Here is a 26575-nt window from a genome sequence, read left to right on the forward strand (position 1 = left end):
TGGCAGGTCTGCGGGCCGGGAGGGGGGCTCCTGCCGGCGTCCAGGCGGGGACCGTCGCCGGCCTTTCCCTGTGCCGGGTGCCTCCAGGCTGGACCGGCCGGGCAGTCAGCATGGCGGGGTGAGTCTTTGGGCCCTGGGGTTGGAAGGAGGGGTTAGAGAAGCAGAGTGGCTGCAGGCAAGCCCCTGCCCCCTTTTGGGGCCTGTCGGGGGCTCTGGGAACCGCCTGGGCAGAGGCTGTCCAAGGGGCATCCAAAGTGGATTCTAAGGAAGGCGGTGAGCATGGCTGCTGCTCCCGGGAGCTCCCCTGAGCTAGTCCTCCAGGATCCTGAGAGCTCGGCAGCCATCGGAGGCCTGGGCACTTGTCCTTCATGGCGCTGTCCCCACGGGCCACCCCCTCTCGGGCCTGCCCTGGGCCTCAGTCTCACCACAGACTCTAGAAGGTGCCACTAGCTCCAAGGCTGGGCCAGACCCTGGGAAGTCAAGGTGACTGAAAAACGTGGTGACAACCCCATGAGCAGAAATGGGGGACACTCAAGGTGGGAGCCAGCCCAGGGGTCAAGGAAGGGCCACCCAGAGAGCTGAGGATGAGGGAAGAGCTGGGATGGGGGTGTCACAGGCAGAGAGGAGGGAGCCCCGTTCTTCGTGCTTCTGGTGAGGCTGACACTGAGGGATCTGAGCAGATGCCAGATGGGGGATGAGGAGTCAGGACTTTCCAGCAAAGGCAGTGAGGAGACGCTAGAGGGTGTTCAGCTGAGGGTGTCAGGGCCCGTCTGTAGTCTGGAAAGTTCCCTCTGGTTGGTGGTGGTGAGTGGCGCACTGGGGAAGCCAGGAGCGCCAGCGTGGCGGCAGGGTCCCTGTGAAGAGGCTGGCAGGGCTGAGAGGTGAGAGGGTCCAACTGGAAAAATGGCTCGTTGGGGAGTGGGTGGACAGACCCTGTCCTAAGCACAGCCCCAAGGCCCTGGCCTCAGTTCCCCATCCCAGTCCGGCCTGGCACTAAGATGGGAAAGGACAACAGAGGAATAAACAGGAGGGAAGTCGGAGCCACCCACTTGCCTGTCAGCACAGCTCTGACCAGCCATTAAAGTGCCTCAAAGCTCTCAGATCCCCAAGTCTTGCCTCCCAGCTCGAGCCAGGCCTGAGTCCACCCCTCCAACTGCTGGGCTGTCCTCCGAGGTGGGTGCCATCGTGCCCCGCCACCGTGTGCTGATGCCACATCTGTCTGAGCAATGGCTGATTCTCCTTCCACCACCAGCCTTGCCCTGGGAGGTCAGGGCTCCCTCCGACCTGGAGCCTCTCCGCAGCCTGGGCATACTGCCTTTGACAAAGCTTCACTGGGCAGACAACCAGAGACACTCGCCAGGGGGCCTGTCTGAGTCTGTTTCCTCAAGCGTAAAACAGGAGTAACGATGGAACCTCTGCTTGGGAAGGGCTGGAGGCTCAGGGTGACGACAGCTTCCCTGGGGCCCAAGGAGGAAGACATCTGAGCGGCTCTAGGAACAAGAGCTGGGGCTCAGTGAGTGCAGTGTGGACCCCTTGCTCCTGTGGATGACTGACCCTTCCTCTCTCTCCCAGGCCCCAGAGCGTCTCCTTGGTGCTGCTGCTTCCTCTGCTGCTGCCACTGGGGCCAATCTGGCATGCAGCTGCCCAGCGCTGCCCACAGACCTGCATCTGTGACAATTCCAGGCGTCACGTGGCCTGCCGGCACCAGAACCTCACTGAGGTGCCAAATGCCATTCCTGAGGTCAGCGGGGCAAGTGGGGTGGGGGTGGTAGCAGGAGGAGCCTGCACTGGCACCAGTAGATATGCCACTGCCTGGCTGGGAGGCCTTGCAAGTCACTTTTCCTCTCTAAGCCTCAATCGTCACATCTGTAAAACAAGAATGATAATAACCAACAACAGGGAGACAACCTATTTAAAACCTTGGAGTTCTCATTGTGGTGCAGTGGAAACGAATCCGACTGGTATACACCCCTGGCCTCCATCAGTGGGTCGGGGATCCAGCGTTGCTGTGAGCTGCCGTGTGGGTGGCAGCTGTGGCCCTGATTCGACCCCTAGCCTGGGAACTTCCATATGCCGTGGGTGTGGCCCAAAAAAGCAAAAAAAACCAAAAATAATAATAATAAATAATCCTATGACTGAAACAAGTTAGGAGACCTATATGGATACTGAAGTAAGTACAGGCCGTACGGCAGAGAACTGGGATACACTGGGATAAGAGACGGTCTCTGCCCTATGGAGTCAAGTGCTAGAGAGGAAGAGAGAAGCAGGCCGTGACCATTCAATGCACAAGGTGCCAGAGTGGGGGATACCCAGGTGGCTGGGGAGGAAGGCTTCCCAGAGGTGGTGTCAGGATGACTCGAATAAGGGAAACGTGAGGGGAGGAGAGTGTTCCAGGTCAGGGCACAGCACGTGCAAAGGCTGGGGTCAGCAAGGGGCACAGGCCGTGGTCCTTGTGCTGCTCAGCCTCCCCTACCTCTCCCTGCTCAGCTGACGCAGCGGCTGGACCTCCGGGGCAACGTGCTGAGGGTGATCCCTCCAGCTGCCTTCCAGGACCTGCCTTACCTGACACACCTGGACCTGCGGCACTGCCAGGTGGAGCTGGTGGCCGAGGGCGCCTTCCGCGGCCTGGGCCGCCTGCTCCTCCTCAACCTGGCCTCCAACCGCCTGAGCGCACTGCCCCAGGAGGCGCTGGACGGGCTGGGCTCGCTGCGGCGGCTGGAGCTGGAGGGGAACCTGCTGGAGGAGCTGAGGCCGGGGACGTTCGGGGCGCTGGGCGCGCTGGCCACGCTGAACCTGGCCCACAACGCCCTGGTCTACCTGCCGCCCATGGCCTTCCAGGGGCTGGTGCGTGCCCGCTGGCTGCAGCTGTCCCACAACGCGCTCAGCGTGCTGGCCCCCGAGGCCCTGGCCGGCCTGCCCGCCCTGCGCCGGCTCAGCCTGCACCACAACGAGCTGCAGTCCCTGCCGGGGCTGGCCCTGTCCCAGGCCCGCGGCCTGGCCCGCCTCGAGCTGGGCCACAACCCCTTCACCTACGCGGGCGAGGAGGACGGGCTGGCGCTGCCCGGCCTGCGGGAGCTGAGGCTGGAGCACGGGGCCCTGCAGGCCCTGGACCCCAGGGCCTTCGCCCACTGCCCCCGCCTGCACACCCTGGACCTCCGTGGGAACCAGCTGGACGCCCTGCTGCCGCCGCAGGGCCCGGGGCAGCTGCGCCGGCTGCGGCTGCAGGGGAACCCGCTGTGGTGCGGCTGCCGCGCGCGGCCGCTGCTCGAGTGGCTGGCGCGGGCGCGCGTGCGCTCGGACGGCGCGTGCTGGGGGCCGCGGCGCCTGCGCGGCGAGGCCCTGGAGGCCCTGCGGCCCTGGGACCTGCGCTGCCCGGGAGCCGGGGCGCTGGAGGACGAGGAGGAGGAGGAGGAGCTGGCGGCCGCGCGGCCCCGCGCCCCTGCCGGCGCCCCCAAAGAGGAGGCCGGGGCGGCCCGGCCCTGCCCGCGCGCCTGCGTGTGCGTCCCCGAGTCCCGGCACAGCGGCTGTGAGGCCCGGGGCCTGCGCGCCGTGCCCCGCGGCTTCCCCAACGACACCCAGCTCCTGGACCTGAGGCGGAACCACTTCCCCCTGGTGCCGCGAGCGGCCTTCCAGGGCCTGGGCCGGCTGGTGTCGCTGCACCTGCAGCACTGCGGCATCACAGAGCTGGAGGCGGGCGCCCTGGCGGGCCTGGGCAGCCTGATCTACCTCTACCTCTCTGACAACGGGCTCTCAGGCCTCAGCGCTACCGCCCTCGAAGGGGCGCCCCGCCTTGGCTACCTGTACCTGGAGCGCAACCGCTTCCTGCAGGTGCCAGGGGCCGCCTTGGGCGCCTTGCCCAGCCTCTTCTCCCTGCACCTCCAGGACAACGCCGTGGACCGCCTGGCACCCGGGGACCTGGCAGCCGGGCGGGCCCTGCGTTGGCTCTACCTGAGTGGGAACCGTCTCACCCAAGTGTCCCCTGGGGCGCTGGGCCCAGCTCAGGAACTGGAGAAGCTGCACCTGGACAGGAACCAGCTGCCAGAGGTGCCCACGGAGGCCCTGGAGGGGCTGCCTGCCCTCCTGGAGCTGCAGCTCTCGGGGAACCCGCTCAGGGCCCTGCAAGAGGGGGCCTTCCGGCCCGTGGGCCGCTCACTGCAACACCTCTTCCTGAACAGCAGTGGCCTGGAGCAGGTGGGCACAGAGGTATGGGGGTGGGCGGAGACAGCACAAAGCCCTATATGGCTTGTGTTCCTTCAGCAAACACTGCCGCCCTGCAGCAGCAGGCCCAAGGCTGGGCGTAGGGTCCCTGCCCCAGGGAGCTCAGGTGTGGGCCACAGACCAGGCAGGATCCTGGGCCACACGAAGGGGCTTGCCAGGGAGGGCACTGCCAAGCCCTGGAGAAGGGAGGAACCTGGGTGCATAGGGTTTCCTACTTTGTGGACAGGGCTTTGCCATTATGAGGGGAATCTGAGGGTAGCTGAATGAGCTATGAAGTGGGGGTCCGAGTGACTTGCAAAGGGCAAGTGCTTTGGCTCTGAGCCAACCTGGCTCCACCCCAGCACTGCCCTTCCTGCCCACCTCAGGCTTTCTATGCCTCTCCTGTTGGGGGAGCATGGGTGGGGCTCCCTTCCAGGCCTGGGGGTGGGACGGACCTGGCAGGAGCTCACACCAGGGCCTGACACCTTCTTGCAGATTTCTCCTGGGGCCTTCTCGGGCCTGGGACCCCAGCTCCAGAGCCTGTACCTGCAGAAGAACCAGCTGCAGGCTTTGCCCCCGCTGCCCGGTCTCCGCCAGCTGGAGCTTATTGACCTTAGTGGCAATCCCTTCCATTGTGACTGCCAGCTGCTCCCGCTTCACAGGTGAGCACCCCCACTCACCCCCCACCCCCGCCCCAGCCAGGGTCCCCCCGGCTGCAGTCAAGCCTCCACCATCTCCGCAGGGCACCACGTCGGCACCAACTGAGCACCTTTGGCAGGGGAGGGTCCTGCCAGGGCCAGCTACCCTTCTTGGGGGAGCCAGACATCTGCAGGGCTTGGGGTGGCCTTCTCTGAGCCTCTCTTCCCCCATCCATAAAGTGGGCATGAAATCCACTCAGCCTAGTGGGGCGGGACCTCGTAATTGTGTGGAGACACTCTACGTAATTGCATAAGAGAGCAGTAAGAACCCCGGAGTCTGTGACCCGGGCTCAAGTCCAGCTCTTTCCTTGACTGTCTGACTTGGAGCCATGACACCTTTCTGCCATTTCCTCACCCGTCAAGGGGATGATAGTGATTACGTCTGCCTGGTGGTGGTTGGTTCTACGAATCACATTATTATTATTAATATTATTATTAGCATTGCTTTTTAGGGCCGCACCCATGGCTTATGGAAGTACCCAGGCTAGGGGTCCAATCAGAGCTACAGCTGCTAGCCTATGCCACAGCCACAGCCACACCAGATCCAAGCCACGTCTAACCTACACCACAGCTCATGGCAACATTGGATCCTTAACCCACTGAGCCAGGCCAGGGATTGAACCCCTGTCCTCATGAATATTAGCTGCTGAGCCACAATGGGAACTCCAAGAATCACATTAAATTAGCTCCTCTAAATCGGTTTGAAAGGTGCCTGGGTCAGCAGCCCTCTGTTTATTACTATCCCCGTTTTACAGGGAGGGGTTGAGATTTGAAGTGACTTGCTGGGGGTCGCGTTAATTGGTGCGAGGCTGAGCCAGGATTCCCGAGTCTGCTCTCACTCGGCCCCACTGCCCCCACATTCCTGAGGACCTCCTCACGCCACGCTGGAAAGCTCAGCACAGCAGCTTCTCTGAACCCTCTTTCTCCCCAGGTGGCTCACTGGGCTGAACCTGCGTGTGGGAGCCACCTGTGCCACCCCTCCCAGTGCCCGAGGCCAGAGGGTGAAGGCTGCAGCTGCTGTCTTTGACGCCTGCCCCGGTGGGGCCACCAGGAAGGCCAAGCGGACGCCAGCCCCCAGGCGTGGTGCCCAGAGAACTCCCAGGAAGAGAAGACAGCACGGAGCAGACAAGGTTAGCCAGAGAGCAGCTGCGGGGTGGCCTTGACGGATGGGTCAGGTTCCAGAGTCCCCGGAGGTAGCAGGGATCTGACTCATCTTGGTTGCAGTTTCATGTGGTTCTAGAGCTGGGCCGTGACCCTTTTGCTTCCGATCAGTAATGTCCATCCCCTCCTAACCTCCTTCACCTCTGAGCTAAGCCCAGGGTGGGTGTGTAAGGAAATAACTTTATGCTATTTCATCCTGTGGGACAGTGGCCTGATTAAACCACAGCATCCCTGGCCCCTGTGTGTCCGTGAGAGTGACTTATTGCTGGACGGCTATTGATTCAGCACCCCCTACCCCCACTCAACCCCCGCTGCCGCCCCTGATCTCAGGGGCCTCGCTCGCCCTGGGCCGGGAAGAGCAGGAGTGCGGGTGTGTTGGTGCCACAGGTCACCCTCCATCACCCCCTTGGCCTTACGTTTGCCATCCTGACAAATCCCCTCACAACGCAGTGCTCAGTTGTAGCAAAATCTCGCAGCTCATCAGAGAAGATGGAGCAGGAGGACATGGGCGCCCCATCCACGTGGGGGACCCTGCGGTGTGCTGCGGGTACACAGGGGAGGCAGGCCTTAAAGGGAAACCCTGGGCAGAACAGGGGGGCTCTGGGAAGGTGGGGAGAGGGCTCTGCCTGCCTCTGGAGTTTAATGATTTGGGGGCGCCTGAGGACTGTCAGATGGTGTTTGTATTAGCTTCCTAGGGCTGCTGTTGGCAAGGACAACAAACCGCGTGGGTAGAACACCAGGCATTTATTGTCTCACAGTTGTGAGGATAGAGGTCTGAGGTCAAGGTGTCAGCAGGGCTGTGCTCCCTCTGAAGGCTCCAGGGGGACCTTCCGTGCCCCTTCCAGCTTCTGGTGGCCTCAGATGTCCCCTGGCTGCAGCAGCACAACTCCAGTCTCTGCCCGTGCCGTCACATGGCGTCTCCATCTCTTCATGTCATTTTCCTGCGTCTCTGTGTCCACATTCCCCCCTTTTATAAGGACACGAGTCATCAGAGGAGGGCCCACCCCAGTGACCTCATTTTAACATATCACCTCTGTGGAGACCGTTTTTGTTTTGTTTTGCTTTTTTAGGGCTGCAGATGTGGCGTTATGGAAGTTCCCAGGCTAGGGTTTGAATCAGAGCTGCAGCTCCTGGGCTCTGCCACAGCCATGGCAACACCAGATCCGAGCTGCCTCTGTGACCTACACCGCAGCTCGCGGCAAGGCTGGATCCTTAGTCCACTGAGCAAGGCCAGGGATTGAACCTGCGTCCTCATGGATTATTAGTCGGGTTTGTAACCCACTGAGCCACGATGGGAACTCCCTGGAGACCCTGTTTCTGAGTAAGGTCTCATTCAGAGGTATAGCTTCTTTGTGGGGACGCAATCAACCCGAAACAGTGTTCCCTGTGGGGATGGGCTGGGAGCGGGAAAGGAACCCCTAAAAAGAGCCCAGGCTGAAGGTGAGCGTTTCGGGCTTGGAAACGAGACTGGGAACCTGAACGACTGACTGCAGCCGTCCTCATCTCAGCAACACGTGCGCGGCGCTTTCTGCAGAAACGGCGCTCACACGCAGCGTCGGTGCCCTCTCCCTGCGGGAGCTCGTGTGAGCGCTGAGCTCCGCTCAGGAGCAGCGGCCTTGGTGGGTCCACTCAGAGTATGGTGGCTGCGACGGTGTTTGGGACTTCTCAGCCGCTGCCGGCCACCCACCGTTTCTGTTATGGAGATGCTGTGCCACCAGTGCCAGCCCCGATCTAGGTTTTTTGTTTTCACTTTGTTGAAAGTGGCCGTTCCTCCCAGGAATACAAAGGCAGTGGAGAAGGGTAAGAGCCCTGAGCCCTGGCATTGTGTGCTGGGCTGGGGGTGCTCGCCTGGCTCAAGGCACTCAGCTGGGGGTCATGTGGCAGATGAACCTGGCTGTCACCCACTGCTGTCACTTGTCAGTTTAAGCCACCAAGTTACTAAAGTTTAATGAGCCTTTTTCTTATCTGCAAAATGAAGTCAGCATGTCCTCACAGGATTACCGTGAAGATGAAATAAGCCGTGTGGGTTAAGGATCCGGTGCTGCCACAAGCTGCAGCATAGGCCCCAGCTGTGGCTCAGATCTGGGGTTTCCGTGGGTGTGGTGTCGGCCACAGCTGCAGCTCTGGTTTGAACCTGGGTGGGGAACTTCCATGTCACAGATGTGGCCATAAAAAGAAAAAGACAACAAATAAGCTGTGTGAACTAGTGCCCGGCACAGTTACCAAGAGCAGCTCCCTTGGCTACACTGGAGGGTCGGGTGGCCGTAAAGGAAAGGGCAGGAGGCCTCGTCCGGTGTTTGCATTTGGGCTGACCCACACCAGGGAGCCACACAAGACTCGGGCTTGGCCTTTGGGGAACTTGGGGTTTGGGGAGAGGGCACTGGTGGACTGTAAGAGTACAGCGTGCTGTTGCTATGGAGACGGGGCACTCAGGAGATGACAGGTGCACTCGTTTATTGCTCTGCACCTTCCGGCTCATCTTCGGAGCGGGCGCCATGGGCTGGCACATTAGAAGGCACTTTTTTTTGTCTTTTTGCCTTTTCGAGGGCCGCTTCCTCCAGCATATGTAGGTTCCCAGGCTAGAGGTTCAATCGGAGCTATAGTCACCGGCCTACGCCAGGGCCACAGCAACGTGGGATCCGAGCCGCATCTGCAACCTACACCACAGATCACGGCAATGCCGGATCCTTAACCCACTGAGCGAGGCCAGGGATCGAACTCACAACCTCATGGTTCCTAGTTGGAGTCCTTAACCACTGCACCAGGACGGGAACTTCTAGAAGGCACTCTTGCTAAGGACATACCGACAAAATGGACTTCAGGAAAGGGATTGAATTATCTCATACAGGTTAAGTATGGGGAGGCCAGACTGGGGCTTTAATGGCAGCTAAACTTGTCCTCCAGCTCTGCATCCTTATCCTGGGGCTTCCGTTGTCCAGAGCATCTGTAAGCATCACTTCTTCATTCAGGAAGAAGCAACTAAAGGCAGAAATGCCAGACAGGTCCCAGAAGCATTTCAGCCAGAACTGGATCCTTTAACTGCAAGAGCATCAGGGATAATGAATTCCTCTCAGCTGGGCAGGTCATGGCCCAGCAAGACGCCTGAGCAGACCAAGGCGGGGTGGGAGGGAGGGAGGAAAGGGGGTGCCAGCCCACTGGAGGACCGTCACCGTCACCACTTAAGTCTGTGTGAGGTGGGGGTGGGGAAGGCATGGCCCCCGTCCTGGGACCTGCCCCATTCTTGGTTGTCGCTGTGTTCCATGCCTCGTCATGCTCTGGGGGAATTCAGGCTGTGAGTGCTTTCTAGGCCTGGTTCCTGTACCACATGGGCCTGCATAGTGCATTTGTTTAATTGTTTTCTTTACTGCCACACCCACGGCATATGGAGGTTTCTGGGTTAGGGATTGAATCAGAGCTTCAGCTGCCGGCTACAACACAGGTGTAGCCACAGATCCAAGCCACATGCTGCAGATGGCAGCAACGCTGGGTCCCCAGTCCATTGAGCGAGGCCAAGGATTGAACCCTCATCCCCATGGATACTATGTTGGGTTCTTAACCTGATAAGCCACAACTAGAACTCTGCATAGTGCATTTAGAAAAAGAAACGGGGAGTCCCCTTCGTGGCTCAGTGGTTAATGAACCTGACTAGGAATCATGAGGATATGGGTTCGATCCCTGGCCTCACTCAGTCGGTTAAAAATCTGGCGTTGCCGTGAGCTGTGGTGTGGGTCACAGACGTGGCTCAGATCCCATGTTGCTGTGGCTGTGGTGTAGGCCAGCAGCTGTAGCTCCAATTCGACCCCTAGCCTGGGAACTTCCGTATGCGGGGGTGTGGCCCTAAAAAGCAAAAAAAGAAAGAAAAGGAAAAAGGTAAGCTCTCTGAACTGACAGGAAATCAGCTCCCCTTGGGCTGGTCGCCCGTCTTTGGGGTGACACCAATAACTGGGTCCTGAGCACACCTACGGTCAGCGCCCTACTGGGCAAGCATGGCCAGTGGCAGCTGGACACCCACCCGCCACGCTGTCTCCACAGGCTGAGGAGAGGCCTGGCACACCTCAGGTTTCAGGAAGAGAAGAGACAGTGGGTCACAGGAAGGAGTTTCAAAGGAGATTAACAGGGAAAAATAAAAGCAGCTGCAACTTGGGCGGACGCTAGGTGAACTTAGAGAATTTCAGAGGGAATTGGATTATGGAGTTAAGAGGGGCACAGGCAGTAAGGAACAGGAACCAGGGAGTGTGTCCCTTGCCCTCCCCCAGGAGCTCCTGTAGGGCCACCTCAGCCAGCAGGGCTGCCCACTCCCCGCTGTTGAGGCCCAATGACTTCTGGCAGGGCCAGACCTGACTCTGGTTAATAGGGAGAAGGGGAGGGGTTCCCACTGCAGTGTAATGGGATGAGCGGGGGTCTCTGGAGCAGGTTTGATCCTCGGCCTGGCACAGTGGGTTAAGAACCCGACGATGCGGCAGCGGCTTGTAGGTTGCAACTGCGGCTCAGACCTATCCCTGGCCCGGGAACTCCATATGCTGCGGGGGCGGCCAAAAAACCAAAGCAAAACAAAACAAATAGGGGGAAGGGGAATGAAAAGGTCATGTCATCGCCAGGCTGGGCTCCAGCGCAGATAAAGGTTAATGCCGGAGGCAGGCTCCCTCTCAGGCCACAGACGCTCGTGTGCACATGCTGAGCTCACCTTCCTGCCCACCTCTCCAGTAGCACAGGGCTGGTGCAGTCTTTCCCACCAAGGCCCCTGCAAACCCCCAGTACCAGAGAACAGACCCTGCCTTTGAGCCACTGTACTTTTTCGAAATGGATGTGGTATGGAGCTCCCTGGTAGCTCAGTGGGTTAAGGACCCAGTGTTGTCCCTAGCCTAGGAACTTCCAAATGCCGAGGGTGCAGGGGTGGGGGAGTCAGTCAGTCCTCATGCCGAAAAAGAAAACAGGTCAAGGCCACCTCACAAGTCACCAAAACCTGTGTAGCCTGGTCACTGCTGTTCAGCTGCCGGCCGGAGCTGGGGCCTGGGGCTTCTGGGAGCGCAGAGCAGAGGGCCAACCCCGGAGGCCGGGAAGGCTCTTCCGCTTGCTGAAGAGGCTGCACCACTTGCATCAGTCAGGGGACTGTCTCCCCTGAGCGCTGCTCCAGACCTTTATTTATGACTTGCTCGGGCAGGAGTGTGTGCACGTGTGCCATACCCCCCCCACCACCCAGTGTGTCCCCCACCCCTGCAGTTGAGGGACACGGTGGGTGTGGAGGGGCGGTAGTAAGGAGCTCTGGCTGGAGAGGGAGCCGCTCGCGGCGCATCTGCGCGTCTCGGGCAGCCCCGGCCGCGCAGGCCCGGCCGGAGGAGACCCTGGCTGTTCCCTTGGTGCCTGGCCTCGCGGCACCAGGCCGATTTTACACAAAAAGGCTCAGTCTCCAAAGGAAGGGGGTGGAGGGTGGTGGCAGCGGCGGCGGCCAGGCTGGCAGCGAGGCGGGCTCAGTCGTCTGTCTCCTGCTTGATGTTCTCGATGGGAACAGGCAGCTGGGGACTCGGGGCCTTGTTGGGCGAGGCCATGTCCAGGTGCTCTTCCTTCACGCGCACGGTGATGACTGAGGAGGGAGAGGAGCGCGCCTGACCCCGGGCAGGGCTCAGGGCCTGGCTTCCCACAGACAGGCCCTCGGCACCGGGCGAGGAGAGGCCCTGGCCAGGTGGGCAGGCAGCAGGGGAGGCCCCACCCTGCGGGCCCAGAGGAAAGGCTCCTTTCAGCGTTGGCTGGGTGTTTGGGAAGCCTGGGCCCAGGGGGCTAAGGGCGGCTTTGTGCCCAGCAAACCCCCTTCAGCCTGAGTCTGCTCTCCCGCGCCAGGTGGGGAAGGAGCAGGCCCGCCTCTGAGCCCCAGAGCCGCCGGCCGCCTGGACCCGCGCAGGAGGCTCTTACTCTCATCAGGAACGGGCTCCGACGAGATCTTCTCTGCGGCCTGCGGGTCATCCTCCAGCAGGGGCTTCTTGGACCCCTGTCTGAGGGGCCGGGTCTTGGTTGGTGGTATTCTTTTTCCTTTGAATAAAAACAGAATGTGGAGTTCCTGTCATGGCTCAGTGGTTAACGAATCCAACTAGGAACCATGACGTTGCGGGTTCGATCCCTGGCCTTGCTCAGTGGGTTAAGGATCCGGCGTTGCCGTGAGCTGTGGTGTAGGTCACAGATGCGGCTCGGATCCCACGTTGCTGTGGCTCTGGCGGAGGCCGGCGGCTACAGCTCCAATTCAGCCCCTAGCCTGGGAACCTCCATATGCCGCAGGAGCAGCCCTAGAAGAGGCAAAAATAAATAAATAAATAAAAACAGAATGAAATCCAGGTTGGGGCTGTATCCATGTGAAGTGCAAGGGTGGGTCTCCCCCCAGCGGGCAGGCAGTGCGGAAGGCCCCCACTGGGGAGGGAGAAGGCCCGACCTCTGACCTCACCTCTAGGACTGCCCGGGGCTCAGAGGTTTTCTCCAAGAAAAGATTAATTTCACGCACCCCACCTGTGGTTATTAAGCTGCCCTTTTCTTTTTCTTCTTTTGGCTGCTCTGAGGCATGTGGAAGTTTCTGAGCCAGGGTGGAACCTGTGCTACAGCAGCAACCGGGTCACGGTTGACAATGCCAGATCCTTAGCTTGCTGTGCCACAAGGAAACTCCAAGCTTCCCTTTTCTGATCCTTTTCCCACCTCTGAAGTGTGACTTTGCCAGCCCTTGGTTTTGAAGGGCACAGGGTCCTGCCACTTGATCAACTCCACACCCTCGCAGGGTCTTAATTCTGCCTGGGGACCAGAACTGCTTCCTCTCTGCATGGTGCCACGGCAGGGGCCACCTCTCCAGCCGAGAACAGCCCTGCCTGTGGAGATGTCCCCGGAGCTTGGAGGCTGCCCTTGCTCCCACCCGCTGGGGGTCACCAGGGAACACAACAGCCTTGGGGAGCAGCTTCCAGTCCTCTGGTACCTTTTAATTTCAAACCCAGCGGCACACATCGCCTCAGAGGCCACGGCTCCCCTTCTCTCTCAAATACAACCTCTTGTCCCTTTTCCTGGCCATCCTGACCACTGCCAAAGACCAAAGACCCCCTACTTATGATCTGGGTCCCTGAACACCCGGGGTGACTGACGGGCCCATTGGGCAAAAGGCGGGAGCATGAACCAGGCTACCTAAGAGGCGACCCGCCACCTCAGCTCCCCAGGACACAGGCTCAGCTGCTGCCAGGCCCCCGCCAGCCAGGCAGCTTTAGAGCCTCACTTACTTTTCTTCCCGAACTGTTTCTTTCTCTTCTTTGTGGCCTCTTTGGCCTTCAGAGGTGTGGTGGGCTCTGCTGTTGACAGGCAGGGACAAGAGGTGAGGCTCAGACACAGGCTGCAAGCACATCCCGAGACCCCTGCCCGCCCCTCGCTGGCCCCCCTTACGCAGGGACACCCCCAGAAGGAAAGCCAGAGCTGGGCAGTGAGAACAGGGAGGGGGCTGCGGGGAGGGACCGGAGCACAGCCGTCCCTTCTTCCCACCCCATGGGCAGGGCTCCCGGAGGGACCTGGGGGTTTACCTGGGTGCACAGGGGCACGAGCATATGACAGAGTGGGCAAGGTCAAGGAAGGAGCTCTGCAGGCCAGAGGGAGAGGGAGACAGAGAAGTCAGGGGGAGGGAGGCAGGGGCCACTCTTCTCGGAAGTGGTCCAGGAGCGTCTCCATCTCATGCCAGAGAACGAGGGGGACACAGGGCAGGGGGAGTGATTGGCAGGAAGGAAAAGGAAGAGCAAAGTCAAGAGCCGCTTAGGGCCGTGAGAGCCCAGACCTGTGGCCACGGGCGGCTGGAGCTGGTAGCCGGTGAGCTCACACCAGCCGACGGGGTAGATGTCCGGGGACTCGCAGTCCACCCACTGGTCGTACTCGCTGTCCCAGCCGTCGAAGTGGATGCTGAGGAGCCGATGCACCACCCGCTTCACGGTGGCCACACAGATGAGCCGGGGCTCCATCAGGTCCACGGCCTCCAGCTTCATGCCCACCTTGAAGCCGTGGTTGGGGCAGTCCTGGGGGAGGGAGCAGGGCAGGTTCCTCTGACCAGCGATCCCACCGCACTCTGTGCCCACACCACCCCCTGGGAAAGGGACCGGCTGAACTGCTCGGCTCGGGGCTGGCGTCGGAGTTTGCGGCCGGTCTCAGCAGCACAGACTCAAGGAAAGGAGTGGGAACAGGTAGGGCCGTCCCAAGGCCACCCCGGGCCCCTGCCTCCTGGTCCCCTCACCATGTTGAAGAGTCTCGATGGCGCCGCTTTCGCCTTGGTCGTCTCCAAGTAGGTCTCCCAGCTGAAAGTGTGAGCCTCGTACCCTGGAGCAGTGGAAAGTCCGGCTGAGGGCCGAAGGGGAGCCGGAGAGAGTTCCGCCAAGCCCCCCATGGCCAAGGGCGCCCACAGCTCGGTCAGGATCCAGCCCGGAGTCTCTGCAGGAGCCTTCTCCCTCCTCCCCTGGCTGGTACCTGCTAGGACCTGGTTCTGTCCTACAGGTGGTTGACTGCTCACCGAGCCACGTACCAGCCATGGGGCGAGCCAGCCCAGACCAAGGGCTGGTGGTGACCTCGGGTAGCTCTGTCACCTCTCCAGTCCTCAGGCAGCTCAAGCTCCAAGGTCTAGCAGGGTCTAGCAAGGCCAGGAATCAGGGCCTCCCCCTGCCCCTTCCGGCTCGTCTTACCTTTCGGGGGTGTAAGCTCGATGTCGTTCTTCTGGCAGAAGGTGGCTGGGAAGATGGCGTGGGAAGAGGCGTGGTAGCAGAACCAGTCCGAGCCGTCTGTGGAGGGCCCCCCGTCCACACAGATCATCAGGTAGCCGTCCAGGAGCACCTAGTGGGCGGTGGGGAGGGGGCGGGGCAGACAGAACACGGCCTCCTGAGCTGCACCCCCGGCCCAGGGCAATGGGGCCACGAGGCGGGTGGATCCACCTGGAGCCAGTTCTCAGCCGTCCCTGAGCCACTTCAGAGCACTGAGCACTCGTGCAGCCCGTAATCGTGGGATCTCTGGGCTTCCTCACTAGACAGCAAATGCTGTGCCAGCAGGAACGCCATCTGCCCTTTGGTCACTGGGTTCTCGGGGTGAGCACATGGGCCCAGCCTGGAGACGTGCTGGATGGACAATCGGCATGTCCCCCAGTTTGCTCCCCAGGCAGCGGTGGCAAGGTCTGCAGCAAAGCCAGCCAGCTGCGGCTTTTGGCCAGGCCAGCACTCAAAAGAGATGGCAGGTCTTGGCAGGAAGGCCCCCAGCGAGGGGACAGAGCCAGGCTCAGGCCAGGGCTTCAATCAGCACCTGTCCAGCCTGGCTCTGACCGCAACTTGAGAGCAGATGCTGAGTGAGGAGCTAAGGCTCCACTCAGAAAAAGCAGGTGCCAAAGAGCAGCCAGTACCAGGAAGACGGGATGGACACTGCGTGCCGAGTTCTGCCACCCCCGTGCCCGCAGGAAGCCAGGCGGGAGGCGGGGGCCTGCCCCAAGCTCACCTTGCAGATGGTTGCCACACAGATGTTGCCCAAATTCAGGGGGTCAATGGCCTCTAGCTTCATCCCCTCCTCAAACCAACCGCCTTCCGTGTAGACGGCTCGAACCTAAAAGGAACGGGGCAGCTGGGGAAACTCCGGGCTGGCCCAGGCGATGGGGGGAAGCAGGCCATGGTGTGCCATCGGCCTGGAAGGAAGCGAGGGGGCAGGAACATGCCAGGGAGGAGGCTGCAGGCCCGGGGTGGACGTGCAGCCAAGGGGAACGCGCCTGAGGGCTGGGCCTCACCTTCTTGAACAGGTAAGGAACAGCGTCACAGTAGATCTTCCGGAAGGTGGGGTGGTGGGCCATGTCGCTGCGCCTCTCTTTTAGGGAGACGACAGATGGGGAAGAGAGAAGTGAAGCTGCTACCAGGGCCACCTCCACGCCTCCCCCAGAAGTGTGGGGCCGCCTTGCCCAGGCTCTAATCCGTATCTTCGCGCCACCCCAGCACTAGGAGGCGGAAGGCCCAGGGCCTCTCTCTGGAGGGGGATTCAGCCCTTAAGACCCGGACTCTTCTCTTCCCACTTGACGTGGGAGAGGATGGGGCCTGTAGCCTCTGGTTTCAATCAGTTTTTATGCTTCAAGCCAAGTGGCCTTGGTCAAGTCCCTCGACCTCTTGGGACCCCTGGTCAAGCACGGCCACCCGCAAGGCACACAGTCACCCCACCGCTCAGCCAGACCCACGTTACCTGACAGCTTGATGCCGTGCCCGACACGCCGTGACCAACCCACAGGGTGGATCAGGGGGCTCCACATGTGGCACCAGAAGTCATCGTCGCTGTCGCCATCCTCGTAGAGGAGCCGTAGGCGACCCCCGATGACCGTGTCCACCACAGCCATGCGGGTCCGCGACACCTGGGACTTGTCCACCACCTCGAGCCGCATGCCCTGCCGGAAGGGGTACTTCATGCTCTCCACCATCTGCAACGACAGCACCAGCCTGCCGTGGCCACGCGGCCTCTCCCTGCTCCGTCTCTTCAAAGAAGCCAGAGGACGGGGCGGGTGCGGCGGAGGCGCCCCAAAGCCCAGGTCAGGAGGCAGGCAGGTGAGCCCTCCTGTCCCCAGGTTCAGCCCTGGCTCCAAGTCCCTAGGGTGACACTGATGACGTGATGGTCACGACGTGTGCGGGTAAGTCACGGTGACGGGACTTACAGTCACTTTCCAGACAAAGGAAACAGGGACCCAGGGAGGCGGGACTTCCTCAGAGTCGCACAGGCTCGCGGGTAGCAGAGCTGGGCTCCAAGGGCTCCAGCCTCGTGCTCTTTCGGGGACCTGCGCTCTGGTCACACGGGTACCCCACGTCCCCTCTACCTTCCAGCCCCCAGCTGATGGCGCACAGGCCTCGGGGTTAGAGAACCGAGCGCCCTTTGCCTCCGTACATCTAATTTCAGCTCCGGCCCCGCTGAGCAGTGGCTCTGAACAGCTTCCACAGTGCCTCAGTCAGGATGCCACGTCTCTGACACTGCAAAAGACAGATGCCCACGAGCTGCTGCCCTGGGGGGACTCCTGGGGAGGAGCTGGAGATTCTGGAGGCTTTGGTGCTGTCCTGCCGGGGGTAGGGGATGGGTGACTAAGCTTTGTGGGGCTTTTCCAGCACCAGGGCGCTGCAGGCTCAGGTGTGGGGACTGAGCCGTGCTTTTCCAAATCCCCCCAGAAGGTCACAAAGCAGCCACCAGGACAGGGATCCTTCAGCCCTCAGCTCAAGGGCGGGAATACACCTGACCCATTTAGCAGATGGAGACGCAGGGTGAGGCCCGGGCTGGGGTCCCGGGTCCACCCCCACCTGGCCTTTTCTGACACGCTCCTTCCCTCTGTGCCTTCTCAGGGTGACCCTGACCCGACCCGACAACACCCTGGTTTAAGGCCACACGCTACGCTAGAACTCGAGGTCTGCAAAGGCAAAGGATAGGGTTAGTGTTTTAGCTCTGAGCGCAGAACGAGGCACAGAGGGCGTGCTCAGCTGACTTTTTTCTTGGCTGTGCCTACAGCATATGGACGTTCCTGGGGCAGAGATCGAACCCACACCACAGCAGTGGGCCGAGCCACCGCAGTACCACCACCAGATCCTTCACCTGCCGCACCACAAGAGAACACAAGAGAACACCCTGATGTTTTTTTTCTGACTGAACATACAAACACATGGATGATGGGCCTTCATTCAAACACTTGACGAAGTCCTTACCTACTGCAGGCATCATAGGGACCCCGCCCTTCTAATCTTTCCATCCCCACTTCTTCAAAGGCAGCTGCTTCTGCAGCCTCCAGCGTGCACTGCAGGGTCTGGGTACGTGACCCTGGGTACGTGCATGCTTGCTGACCGACTCAGAGCCCTGCTCTGCCACCCAGAATCAAGCTCCTTTTAATTTAAGCTGAGGTGAGGCCACCTGGATACTCCTAGCGGCCTGTGTCACCCACAGTCACCTGCCTCATCCTCAAACAAGGGCCAGCTGAGGATAGGAGACGTGCATCCTCAGCTGCCAAACTTGTCACCTGTGCAAAGAACTACAGGAAACAGAGGAGAAAAAGCTTACAGTTCTGTTGGAAAGAATATGAAAAGAATATTAAAACATAGAGGTAAATGACAAGTGAGTACTACCCACTAGGTTCAAATAAGAGAAAAACAGGTTTTTTTGGTTTTGTTGCTGTGGGCTGCCCTCGCAGCATACAGAAGTTCCTGGGCCACAGCGGTGCCCTGAGCCATGGCAGTGACAACACTGCATCCTTAACCACTAGGCCACCAGGGAAGTCCTAAAGTCATTCTTTGAGGTGCTTGGAACCGTTCCTCACTGAAGGCCAGTGAAGGCCCACAGTTCTCACCAGCGTCCGGGGCCTTGGGTGTGATGGCCCCCCACCAGCTTCTAGGCCGCCCACCAAGCAGAATTCAAAAGCTATATTCTCCACGGAGCCCTCGGCACCTGCTCCTCCTCAGGCCACAAGACCAGTTCAATCACATGTCACAGTGGCGCCTGCCCTGCATTCCCCTGCTTGCTGCTGTGACACTTACTCAGGGTGACATGGGAACAACACATGTGAGCATCGGGGTCAGATGTGGCCCAGGCACCTACGTGAGTGAGCCGCACAACAGCAGGCCTGGCACACTGGCGGGGGGACCCTGCCTTCACTGTGTGGCCTTGGGAGCCCTCTGAATTTTCACCATGTGTGATTTTTTTTGTTAAGGAACTAAATAATTTTTAAAAATTGGAAATGCCACACAGATGAGTGAAGCACATCCCTGGTTCAGAATCAAGGCTATTTTGTAATTAGTCATGGGCATGACTTCATCTCTGCCAGACTGGAGAGTCCTCAAGGCAGGACTCTAGCTCTTGTACTGTGTCCAAGACCAGTGATCAGATCTATTGAATGAATGCTCCTGAAAATGCTCGGAGCAAAGGTAAGCATCTAGAAGAACAAACGGCAGACCACACAACATGACTGAGTGGCTGCCCTGGAGTCTGAACCAGGAGGAGGCTGATGGGAGGCTGGGAAGGCGGACGGCAGCCGCTGTCCATCCTTTGGAAACCTGGAGCCGCTGAGACTGAGAGGCACAGGAGCAGCGCGAAGCCCAGATAAAACGGGAGGGGCAGGAAGGAGATGAGTCGGGGGACCCAAAGGGCTCCGGGCCAGACCTTGATGTGGAAGTCCACGGGAAGCGTCCTGGAGCCCACCAACCGCTTCATGAGGTAGCCCTTCCAATCGGTGAACTTGGCGTGGATGGCTGTGGAGACAGAGCAGGATCCTGACTAGACGGGCGGCGCTCCCACAGATGGAGCTGCCCTGGGAGCAGCAGAGGGGACTGATCACTTGTTCCTGCCTTTCAGGCCACCGATCACCTCATCTTATAAAATCAGGCTCCCCAGCCTGGATCTACCAAGGGGCCTCTGGGACAAGGGGGGACAGGGCACAAGGAGGCAAGTGGGTTCTGATCTGGTCTCAACTAAGTCAGGACACCCCTTCTCCCAAGGGCCCTGCAGGAACCGGCAAGGGGAAGGCGCTCAGCAACTCACTCCGCGGGGGCACCAGGATCTTGCTGTTGATGGCACACCAGCCAATGGGGTGGACGTCCACAGTGCCCAGGTTGCACCAGAAGTCATGGCTGGCATCATTTTCAAAGCCTTCGTACCGGAGCAGCACCCGGTACCCTGGGAAGGAAGAGGGAAAGGTACACTCTTAGGCCATCGGTCGCTCTTCTCCAGCCTCAGCTGAACGTTCACTGCCTGTTCCAATAACTCCTTCCGCAACAGTCAGAGCCCAGAAGCACCCACGCCGCTTCCTCAGAAAGCAGCACGGCAGAGTGGTGAGAATCCATCTCCAGCAGGACCAGCTCTGGAATAAACTTAAAAAGCTCTGCGGCCCCTCTAAGGCAGGCAAGAGAATTGCAAGTCCAGTGATCCGGCTTTCTGATTTTGGTTCCCAGGGCTGCATTGGAGGCATAGGGAGGTTCCCAGGCTAGGGGTCGAATTGGACCTACAGCTGCCGGCCTACACCACAGTCACCACAACGTGGGATCTGACCTACACCACAGCTCCTGGCAACAGCAGCTACTTAACCCACCCAGTGAGGCCAAGGATTGAACCTGCATCCTCACAGCTACTATTCAGGTTCATTACCAATGAGCCACAACAGTAACTCCTCTGTTTGCCTTTTTTTTTTTTTTTTTTTTTTTTTTTGGTCTTTTCTAGGGCCACACCTGTGGCATGTGGAGGTTCCCAGGCTAGGAGTAGAATCGGGGCTGTAGCTGCTGGCCTATGCCAGAGCCACAGCAACACGGGATCTGAGCCAGATCCCCAACCCACTGAGCAAGGCCAGGAATCAAACCTGCAACCTCATGGTTCCTAGTCGGATTCGTTAACCACTGAGCCACGATGGGAACTCCTCCTCTGTTTGCTTTTGAAGCTAATTTTCCTGCCTATCCACCTGGATATGTTTTTCTGCAGCCGCGACCCTGCCTGGGCCCGGAACACCCACCTGCCGCCTGGATGACAGAGGCGATCCAGTACACCCGGCTGGGGAGGACGGCGTCGCTGTTGAGCACCTCCACCTTCATCCCCTTCATCACGTCCTCCCACTGGTCGTACAGCGGCACCTGTGTGCAGGTGAGACAGCACGCTGCTCACAGCACCCGCCATGTGTGCGGGGCTGGGCAGGGGCGTGCGCTGTCCGTGAAGAGCCGAGTCAGGGAATGGGGGGCAGAGGCCCAGAGTCAGACAGCCCTGGGTGCTCGTCTTTCGGGACCAGCTCCTCGGGCACATCACACCTGTGCCAGCCTGTGCGACAGTAATGACATCTAGCAGCTTCTCACCCTCGCCACACCCCACCTGCACCTTCCTTAGCAACCAGAGAGGAGAGGGGTAGGAGTTAAACTGCGCTCAGCAGCAGTTCAGCAAGGAGGCCAGGAAGTGGGTTTACTCTGGTCAGAGGACTCAGACTAAAGAGGCCTCCTCCTGGATTTCCTGGGGTTTAGGAAACGGCCTTGAGAAACAAGAGAACCCCCTTGGTTTTTCTCCACGCCTGAGAGGCAACCCCACTCAGACCTGTGTGCTAAGTTCTTCCACGGCAAGCCTGGCCCTGCAGGGTCTCAGGGATGGGGGTGTAGGTGGGGGCATTTGTGTGTGTCGGGGAGCCTGCAGCAGAAGGGGGCTCCAGGAGGTATCCACACCTGCCTCCTGGGAACCAGTGGCCCAGGGCAGTTCACAAGCACCAAGCCTTCAATGGGAAAATGCTAAATATGGGGAAAAGGAAAGGGATTTTCAGAGGGGTTTTATTTTTTATTTTTTGTCTTTTTTTTTTTGCTATTTCTTGGGCCGCTCCCGCGGCATATGGAGGTTCCCAGGCTAGGGGTTGAATCGTTAACCCCCTGAGCAAGGGCAGGGACTGAACCTGCAACCTCATGGTTCCTAGTCGGATTTGTTAACCACTGCGCCAAGACAGGAACTCCTCAGAGGGGTTTTAGTTAACAAAGCACAAAGTGTCATTATGTAAATAAGCACGGAGGGAACCTCAAAGGGAGAGTGCTAGAAGCTCTCAGTGCGGGTTTGTGTGAGGACTTTCTGGGAAAAAATGGTGGGGAGTTCCCATTGTGGCTCAGTGGGTTAAGAACCTGACCTAGTCTCCATGAGGATGCAGGTTCAATCCCTGGCCTCGCTCAGTGGATTAAGGATCCAACGCTGCCGCAAGCAATGGTGTAGGTCACAGATGTGGGCTTGGATCTGGTATTGCTGCAGCTGTGATCAGACCCCTAGCCTGGGAACGTCCATATGCTGCAGGTGTGGCCATAAAAAGAAGGAAAAAATGGGGACAGAAGGGTAAATTGGAGCGAGTGGCAAAGCTGGGCTCCTGGTGCCAATGGCCAGCTTGGAACAGCACTTGTGATGCAGGTGGGTGAGCCAGGGCGGCACCCAGCATCCCTGCTCCCCCGAGCCCATCCCCAAGGCACTCACGTGTTTAAAGCAGCTGACAGGAGCAGCCTTGTAACTGTGATCCTTCAGAAACTTCCCCCAGTCGAAACCTAAGACCAGTGCTGGGCAGCAAAGAGGAAGAGAGTTCGTCAAAGCTGGGAGCTCCAGCAGCAGCCAGTGCAAGAGGAGTCGGAGAGGCAGGTCCCTCTTCCACCGTGGCAGCCCTGGACCCACCCCATACCTGCCCCACCAGTGGCCATGAGGACCAGGAGGACCTCAGCCAAAGGCTGCCAGACTGCGGTGTGAAGACGGACACTCCGAACACTCCCAGGGAAATGCCTGACCTTCCTCCCGGAGAAAGAAGGAAATTCACAGACCCTTAGGCTTAAATTCCTCAGACCTCCCCCAACCTCCCATTGGCCACAGCCAATCCATGCAGGTGGGAGGTGCACACACCTAGGCCCCTTCAACCCTGGGCCGGGGGTGGGGGGTAACTCAGACCAGATCCTTGACAGCAGAGTTGTTTCAGGCCTACGTGTGCAGAGAAATTGCTACACACGCTCAGAGAGACAGAAAGGTTCCTTTCCTTCCCCTCACCCTTCTTCAAACCAGATATGGGTCTCCGCTGCCCCAGGGCAACAGAAGCTGGAGGGCTAAAAGCACTGCAGAACAAAAGCAGCTAATTCTTGGCCTTTGAATTAACAAGGGTAGGTCCTGGCAACGTAAGCGTGGTTGAGGGATTTCCTGGGATGGTTTCGAGGTACTTACCCACCAGGTGGGGAAGATGCAGTCCAAGGCAAGCCTGAGCCCGGCACCCTTTCTAATCCCCACTCCTAGGGAGGCCACCCCAGTCCGGGCACCGCACCCCACCTACTTCCTGAGCACCAGTCCCTGCCAGCTTACCATCCTGCCCTGTTGGTGTCCCATCTGCGAGCTGTCCGGTCCCTTGGGAGTGGAGGAAGGCTCCAATTTTGGCAGACCAGGCAGCTTTGTGCAGAACTTTGGCTTTCTTGGTAGGTGGTTTTCCCTGGAGGGAGGAGAGAAAGAATAGCCCAAAGGCTAAGAAGGAGGATCTGGATCCAGAGGGCCTAGGTTTCCGGCCGGGCAGTGGTCCAGGTAACCTCTTGGGGACTTCATGTGTAAATCGAGATGATAACAATAAGAATGCTCTGCTCAGAGGGGAGCTGCAAGGGTAAGAGGTCGGTATTGTGCCTGCGCTCAGCAAGCTCAGGGCTGGTGTTCAGCTGGGGAGGGGCTGCGGGTTGGCAGAGCTCCAGGGCAGGGAGGGACACGATTTCTGTCTTTTCAGCCCCTCTTCTGCCCCAGGAACCTCAGCAGAAGGTTCCTACTTGCTGGGTCAACTCTCAGCCATCTCCTTCCTCTGGTGCTCCCACAGATTTATGGCGGAGAAAGGGCTTCGGATGGCAGGGATGCCAAGGGCAGCACGGCAGGGGGCTGAACACTCTGTACATACATGAATGTTCCAGAGTCCATGGCTTATCAGGGGCTCAAAGGGGTTCTCCCGCAAAGGGAAAGGCCACTGATCTGGTCTGGAATTTGTAACTTAAGCATAGATCACAAAGGCCCCAAGGAGTTCCCTGGTGGCCTGGTAGTTAAGGACCCAGTGTTGTCACTGCTATGGCACTTCAATCTCTGGCCTGGGAACTTTGGCATGCCTTGGGTGTGGCCAAAACAAAAAACAACAACAAAAAAACCCAGAAAAGTCCAGAGAATTTACGAGAGATCAGTGAAAGAGAAATGTGGGTTTATTTATTTATTTGTGTGTGTGTGTGGTTTTTTTAAGGGCTGTACCCGTGGCATATGGAAGTTCTCAAGCTAGCGGTTGAATCTGAGCTCCAGCTGCTGGCCTGCACCACAGCCACAACAATGTCAGACCCGAGCTGCATCTGTGACCTACACCATGGCTTGCGACAACATCAGATCCTTTAACCCACTGAGCGAGGCCGGGGATCAAACCTGCATCCTCATGGATACTAGTCGGATTTGTTACCACTGAGTCACAATAGGAACTCCCCCAAACTGTAGCTGTTAGCCATTTTATTATTAGCTCACCAAGGAGGACTTTTCTATGCCTTGACTAAAATCTGCAAAATGAGAGAAATAACAGTTACTGCCTCACAAAATGAGAGGTAAAGTGACAGGCACCAAGAAGAAGAGCTGGCATGCTATGGCTTCAAACACCTTGGGGGTCATTTAAAGCCCCTGGCTGCAGGCTATACTCCAGCCCAATCAAATCTGAACCTTTGGGAGTTAAGACCCGAGCACCAATATTTTTTAACCTTTCCAGGTGACCCCAACATGCAGTCACGTTTGAGAACCAGCGTTGGGAAAAGACAAGGCCAGGCACCGAGATGGAGCTCAGGTTTCGGCTCTGCTCTTCCCTTCCCCCAGAGCCTGCGGGTAAGTCATTCTTGCTCCCTGGACCTCGGCACACTTATCAATTAACGCGTGGGGAGACGACACAGCTCCATGACTCCTTCCACTTCTAAAATCCTACAAATGTCAATAATGAACTAGAGGTTGGTTAAGACTTTCTAAGTGGCTGCCTATATAACCTGGAGTCAGAGCTGAGGCTGGTAAAGCGTGTGCCGTTCCCCAGCTCCCTTTCAGAGCATCTGTCTTGTTTAAAACTTACTGAGGGCACATCAGACTCTGAGGGGTGAGGATGGAGGGGCAAGGATGGAGGGGAAGGGTAACTCCAGGAATTTGCAATTTCAGGAGTTCCCGTCGTGGCGCAGTGGTTAACGAATCCGACTAGGAACCATGCGGTTGCGGGTTCGGTCCCTGCCCTTGCTCAGTGGGTTAAGGATCCGGCGTTGCCGTGAGCTGTGGTGTAGGTCATAGATGCGGCTCGGATCCTGCGTTGCTGTGGCTCTGGCGTAGGCTGGCAGCTACAGTTCCGATTCGACCCCTAGCCTGGGAACCTCCATATGCTGCGGGAGCGGCCCAAGAAATGGCAAAAAGACAAAAAAAAAAAAAAAAGGAATTTGCAATTTCACACGCCCCATAAATGCAACCCTCTGCCCTCTCAAGTTTGAGAGCATAATAAGCACTAGGAAGTTTACAACCTCAGAGAGTAACAAGCAAGGTCCTTCTCCAGCCCTCTTGGCCTCTGGCCATCAGCCAGCTGGCTGCACCTGTCTCAGCACCCAGGGCCCCAGGAAGGGTCTTCCAAGTAACTGCCTCTCACCTGTAATCTCGCCAGGATACTGGCTTTCTTGGAGTTGGAGGAGTAGCTCCTGGAACAGGAGACACTGCAGAATCTCTTGGTCTTGGAGAAGAAGGCTTCCCTTGTACCCACGATACCACACATCTCACAGACAGCTGGGGAGAGAACTTGGCACGTGACTCCCTTCATAGTCACCCCGAATCAAACAAAAGGATGGGCCCTTCAAAACCTGGGGCACTGCATTAATCAGGTGAGTCCCACACCCCCTAAGGCTGACAGAACTGGACTAGAAGAAGGTTCTGGTATGTCCATCTGAAGCTGCTGGGCATCCCTGGCCATGTGTGTCGGTGGTGGGGCTGAGGAAAACCCATGAGCATGAATGGGAAACAGATGAGTGTTGGAGAGTTTGCAAAGAAGAAAATGAGAAGAAAAAAATGTACCCACATCATTTAACTTCTATGGATCTATTTTCTTCTCATCTATAGAGTAGAGAGACTGAAAGAGATCAATGTTTCAACACTGGTATCACATTAGAATCACTTGGGGGAACTTTAAAAATGCCCCAGCCTAGAGTTCCCTTGTGTGGCTCAGTGGGTTAAGGATCTGGCATTGGAACCACAGCAGCTTAGGTCGCTGCTGTGGTGTGGGTTTGATCCCTGGCCCTGGAACTTCTGTATACCCAGGTGCAGCCAGAAGAAAAAAAGAAAAAAGCCCAAGCCTGATTCTAATGAACTGGTCCGTGCTGGGTTACAGGCAGCTCCCGAGGTGGTTGTAGTGTGCAGCCAGGCACAAGCACTCCTGGACTGGATGGTCTGTAATGGTTCTTTCTACTTCTAAAGTTCTAAGACTCTAAGAGAATGGCTGAAAGAAGGCAGAAGGAGAAACATAAAAGAAAGGGGAGAGAGGAGAAGACAGGATGAATGGAAAGGAATTAAGAGTCCACAGGTAGGGGAGTTCCCATCGGGGCTCAGCAGAAACAACTCTGACTAGTATCCATGAAGACGCAGGTTCAATCCCTGGCCTTGCTCAGTGGGTTAAGGATCTAGCATTGCCAGGAGCTGTGGTGTAGACATGGCTAGGATCTGGCATTGATGTGGCTGAGGTGTAGGCCAGCAGCTGCAGCTGCGTTTTGACCCCTAGATTGGGAAACTCCATATGCTGTGGGTGTGGCCCTAAAAAGACCAAAAAAAAAAAAAAAAAAAAAAAAAAAGACTCCAGGAGTATAAGATTAGTCTTCTAAAGAATAAGGGGCCTAGGGAACAGGTGTGTCATCACAGACCATGTAGCCTGCCTCTTTTCAGTCTACACTCTAGAGGCCCTGACTCAAGGGCCCAGCAGCTGTGCAAGCATAACATCTCTGAAGCCAAGTGGCTTCCAGATGATTCACGGGGATCCTCATTGTCGCACCTCCACCCTAAACCTCCTA

General features: G+C 58.3%; 2 protein-coding genes across 9 annotated transcripts in view; one reads left to right on the top strand and one right to left on the bottom strand.

Annotated features, from left to right (window-relative positions):
• On the top strand, positions 1-18109 carry CHADL (chondroadherin like). 3 transcript variants are annotated; one of them, XM_084955196.1, is made up of 6 exons: positions 1-118; positions 1573-1741; positions 2488-4191; positions 4693-4859; positions 5827-6025; positions 15895-18109. In XM_084955196.1, the coding sequence occupies exons 1-6, from the start codon at positions 111-113 to the stop codon at positions 15922-15924; spliced, it is 2277 nt and encodes a 758-aa protein (XP_084811322.1). In that variant the 5' UTR covers positions 1-110; the 3' UTR covers positions 15925-18109. The 3 variants fall into 3 exon arrangements, with proteins under 3 accessions (XP_084811322.1, XP_005653164.3, XP_084811321.1); XM_005653107.4 differs by lacking the exon at positions 15895-18109 and adding an exon at positions 11892-12104; XM_084955195.1 differs by lacking the exon at positions 15895-18109 and having other exon boundaries at positions 5827-6293.
• The window catches only part of L3MBTL2 (L3MBTL histone methyl-lysine binding protein 2), a 19568-nt gene continuing 4141 nt past the window's right edge, over positions 11149-26575 (bottom strand). The window contains exons 3-17 of one of the 6 annotated variants that reach the window (XM_084955210.1): positions 25171-25304; positions 22863-22986; positions 22002-22081; positions 20530-20647; positions 19569-19703; positions 19191-19279; positions 16254-16452; positions 15811-15887; positions 15528-15632; positions 14732-14879; positions 14290-14372; positions 13840-14074; positions 13298-13363; positions 11964-12080; positions 11149-11637 (exon numbers count right to left, since the gene is read on the bottom strand). In XM_084955210.1, coding sequence (XP_084811336.1) covers positions 11525-11637; positions 11964-12080; positions 13298-13363; positions 13840-14074; positions 14290-14372; positions 14732-14879; positions 15528-15632; positions 15811-15887; positions 16254-16452; positions 19191-19279; positions 19569-19703; positions 20530-20647; positions 22002-22081; positions 22863-22986; positions 25171-25304 — 1823 coding nt within the window. In that variant the 3' untranslated portion in view covers positions 11149-11524. Of the gene's footprint in view, positions 11638-11963; positions 12081-13297; positions 13367-13596; positions 13648-13839; positions 14075-14289; positions 14373-14731; positions 14880-15527; positions 15633-15810; positions 15888-16253; positions 16486-16943; positions 19280-19568; positions 19704-20529; positions 20648-22001; positions 22082-22862; positions 22987-25170; positions 25305-26575 lie in introns of those variants that run through there. The other 5 variants (XM_021091462.2, XM_001929185.5, XM_005653110.4 and 2 more) reach the window with 5 other exon arrangements.

This window comes from Sus scrofa, chromosome 5 (assembly GCF_054392235.1).
Source record: "Sus scrofa isolate SSC_HxYL_T2T_F1_AM1 chromosome 5, Sscrofa_HxYL_maternal_Yorkshire_Landrace_v2.0, whole genome shotgun sequence".
NCBI classification, from domain to species: Eukaryota; Metazoa; Chordata; class Mammalia; order Artiodactyla; family Suidae; genus Sus; species Sus scrofa.

What these genes read in the sequence shown, in the direction of transcription:
- CHADL (XM_084955195.1), top strand. An exon ending in TGCCAAATGCCATTCCTGAG is followed by an intron (nt 1,742 to 2,487) that starts GTCAGCGGGGCA and finishes CTCCCTGCTCAG; the next exon opens with CTGACGCAGCGGCTGGACCT. An exon ending in CAGCTGCTCCCGCTTCACAG is followed by an intron (nt 4,860 to 5,826) that starts GTGAGCACCCCC and finishes CTTTCTCCCCAG; the next exon opens with GTGGCTCACTGGGCTGAACC.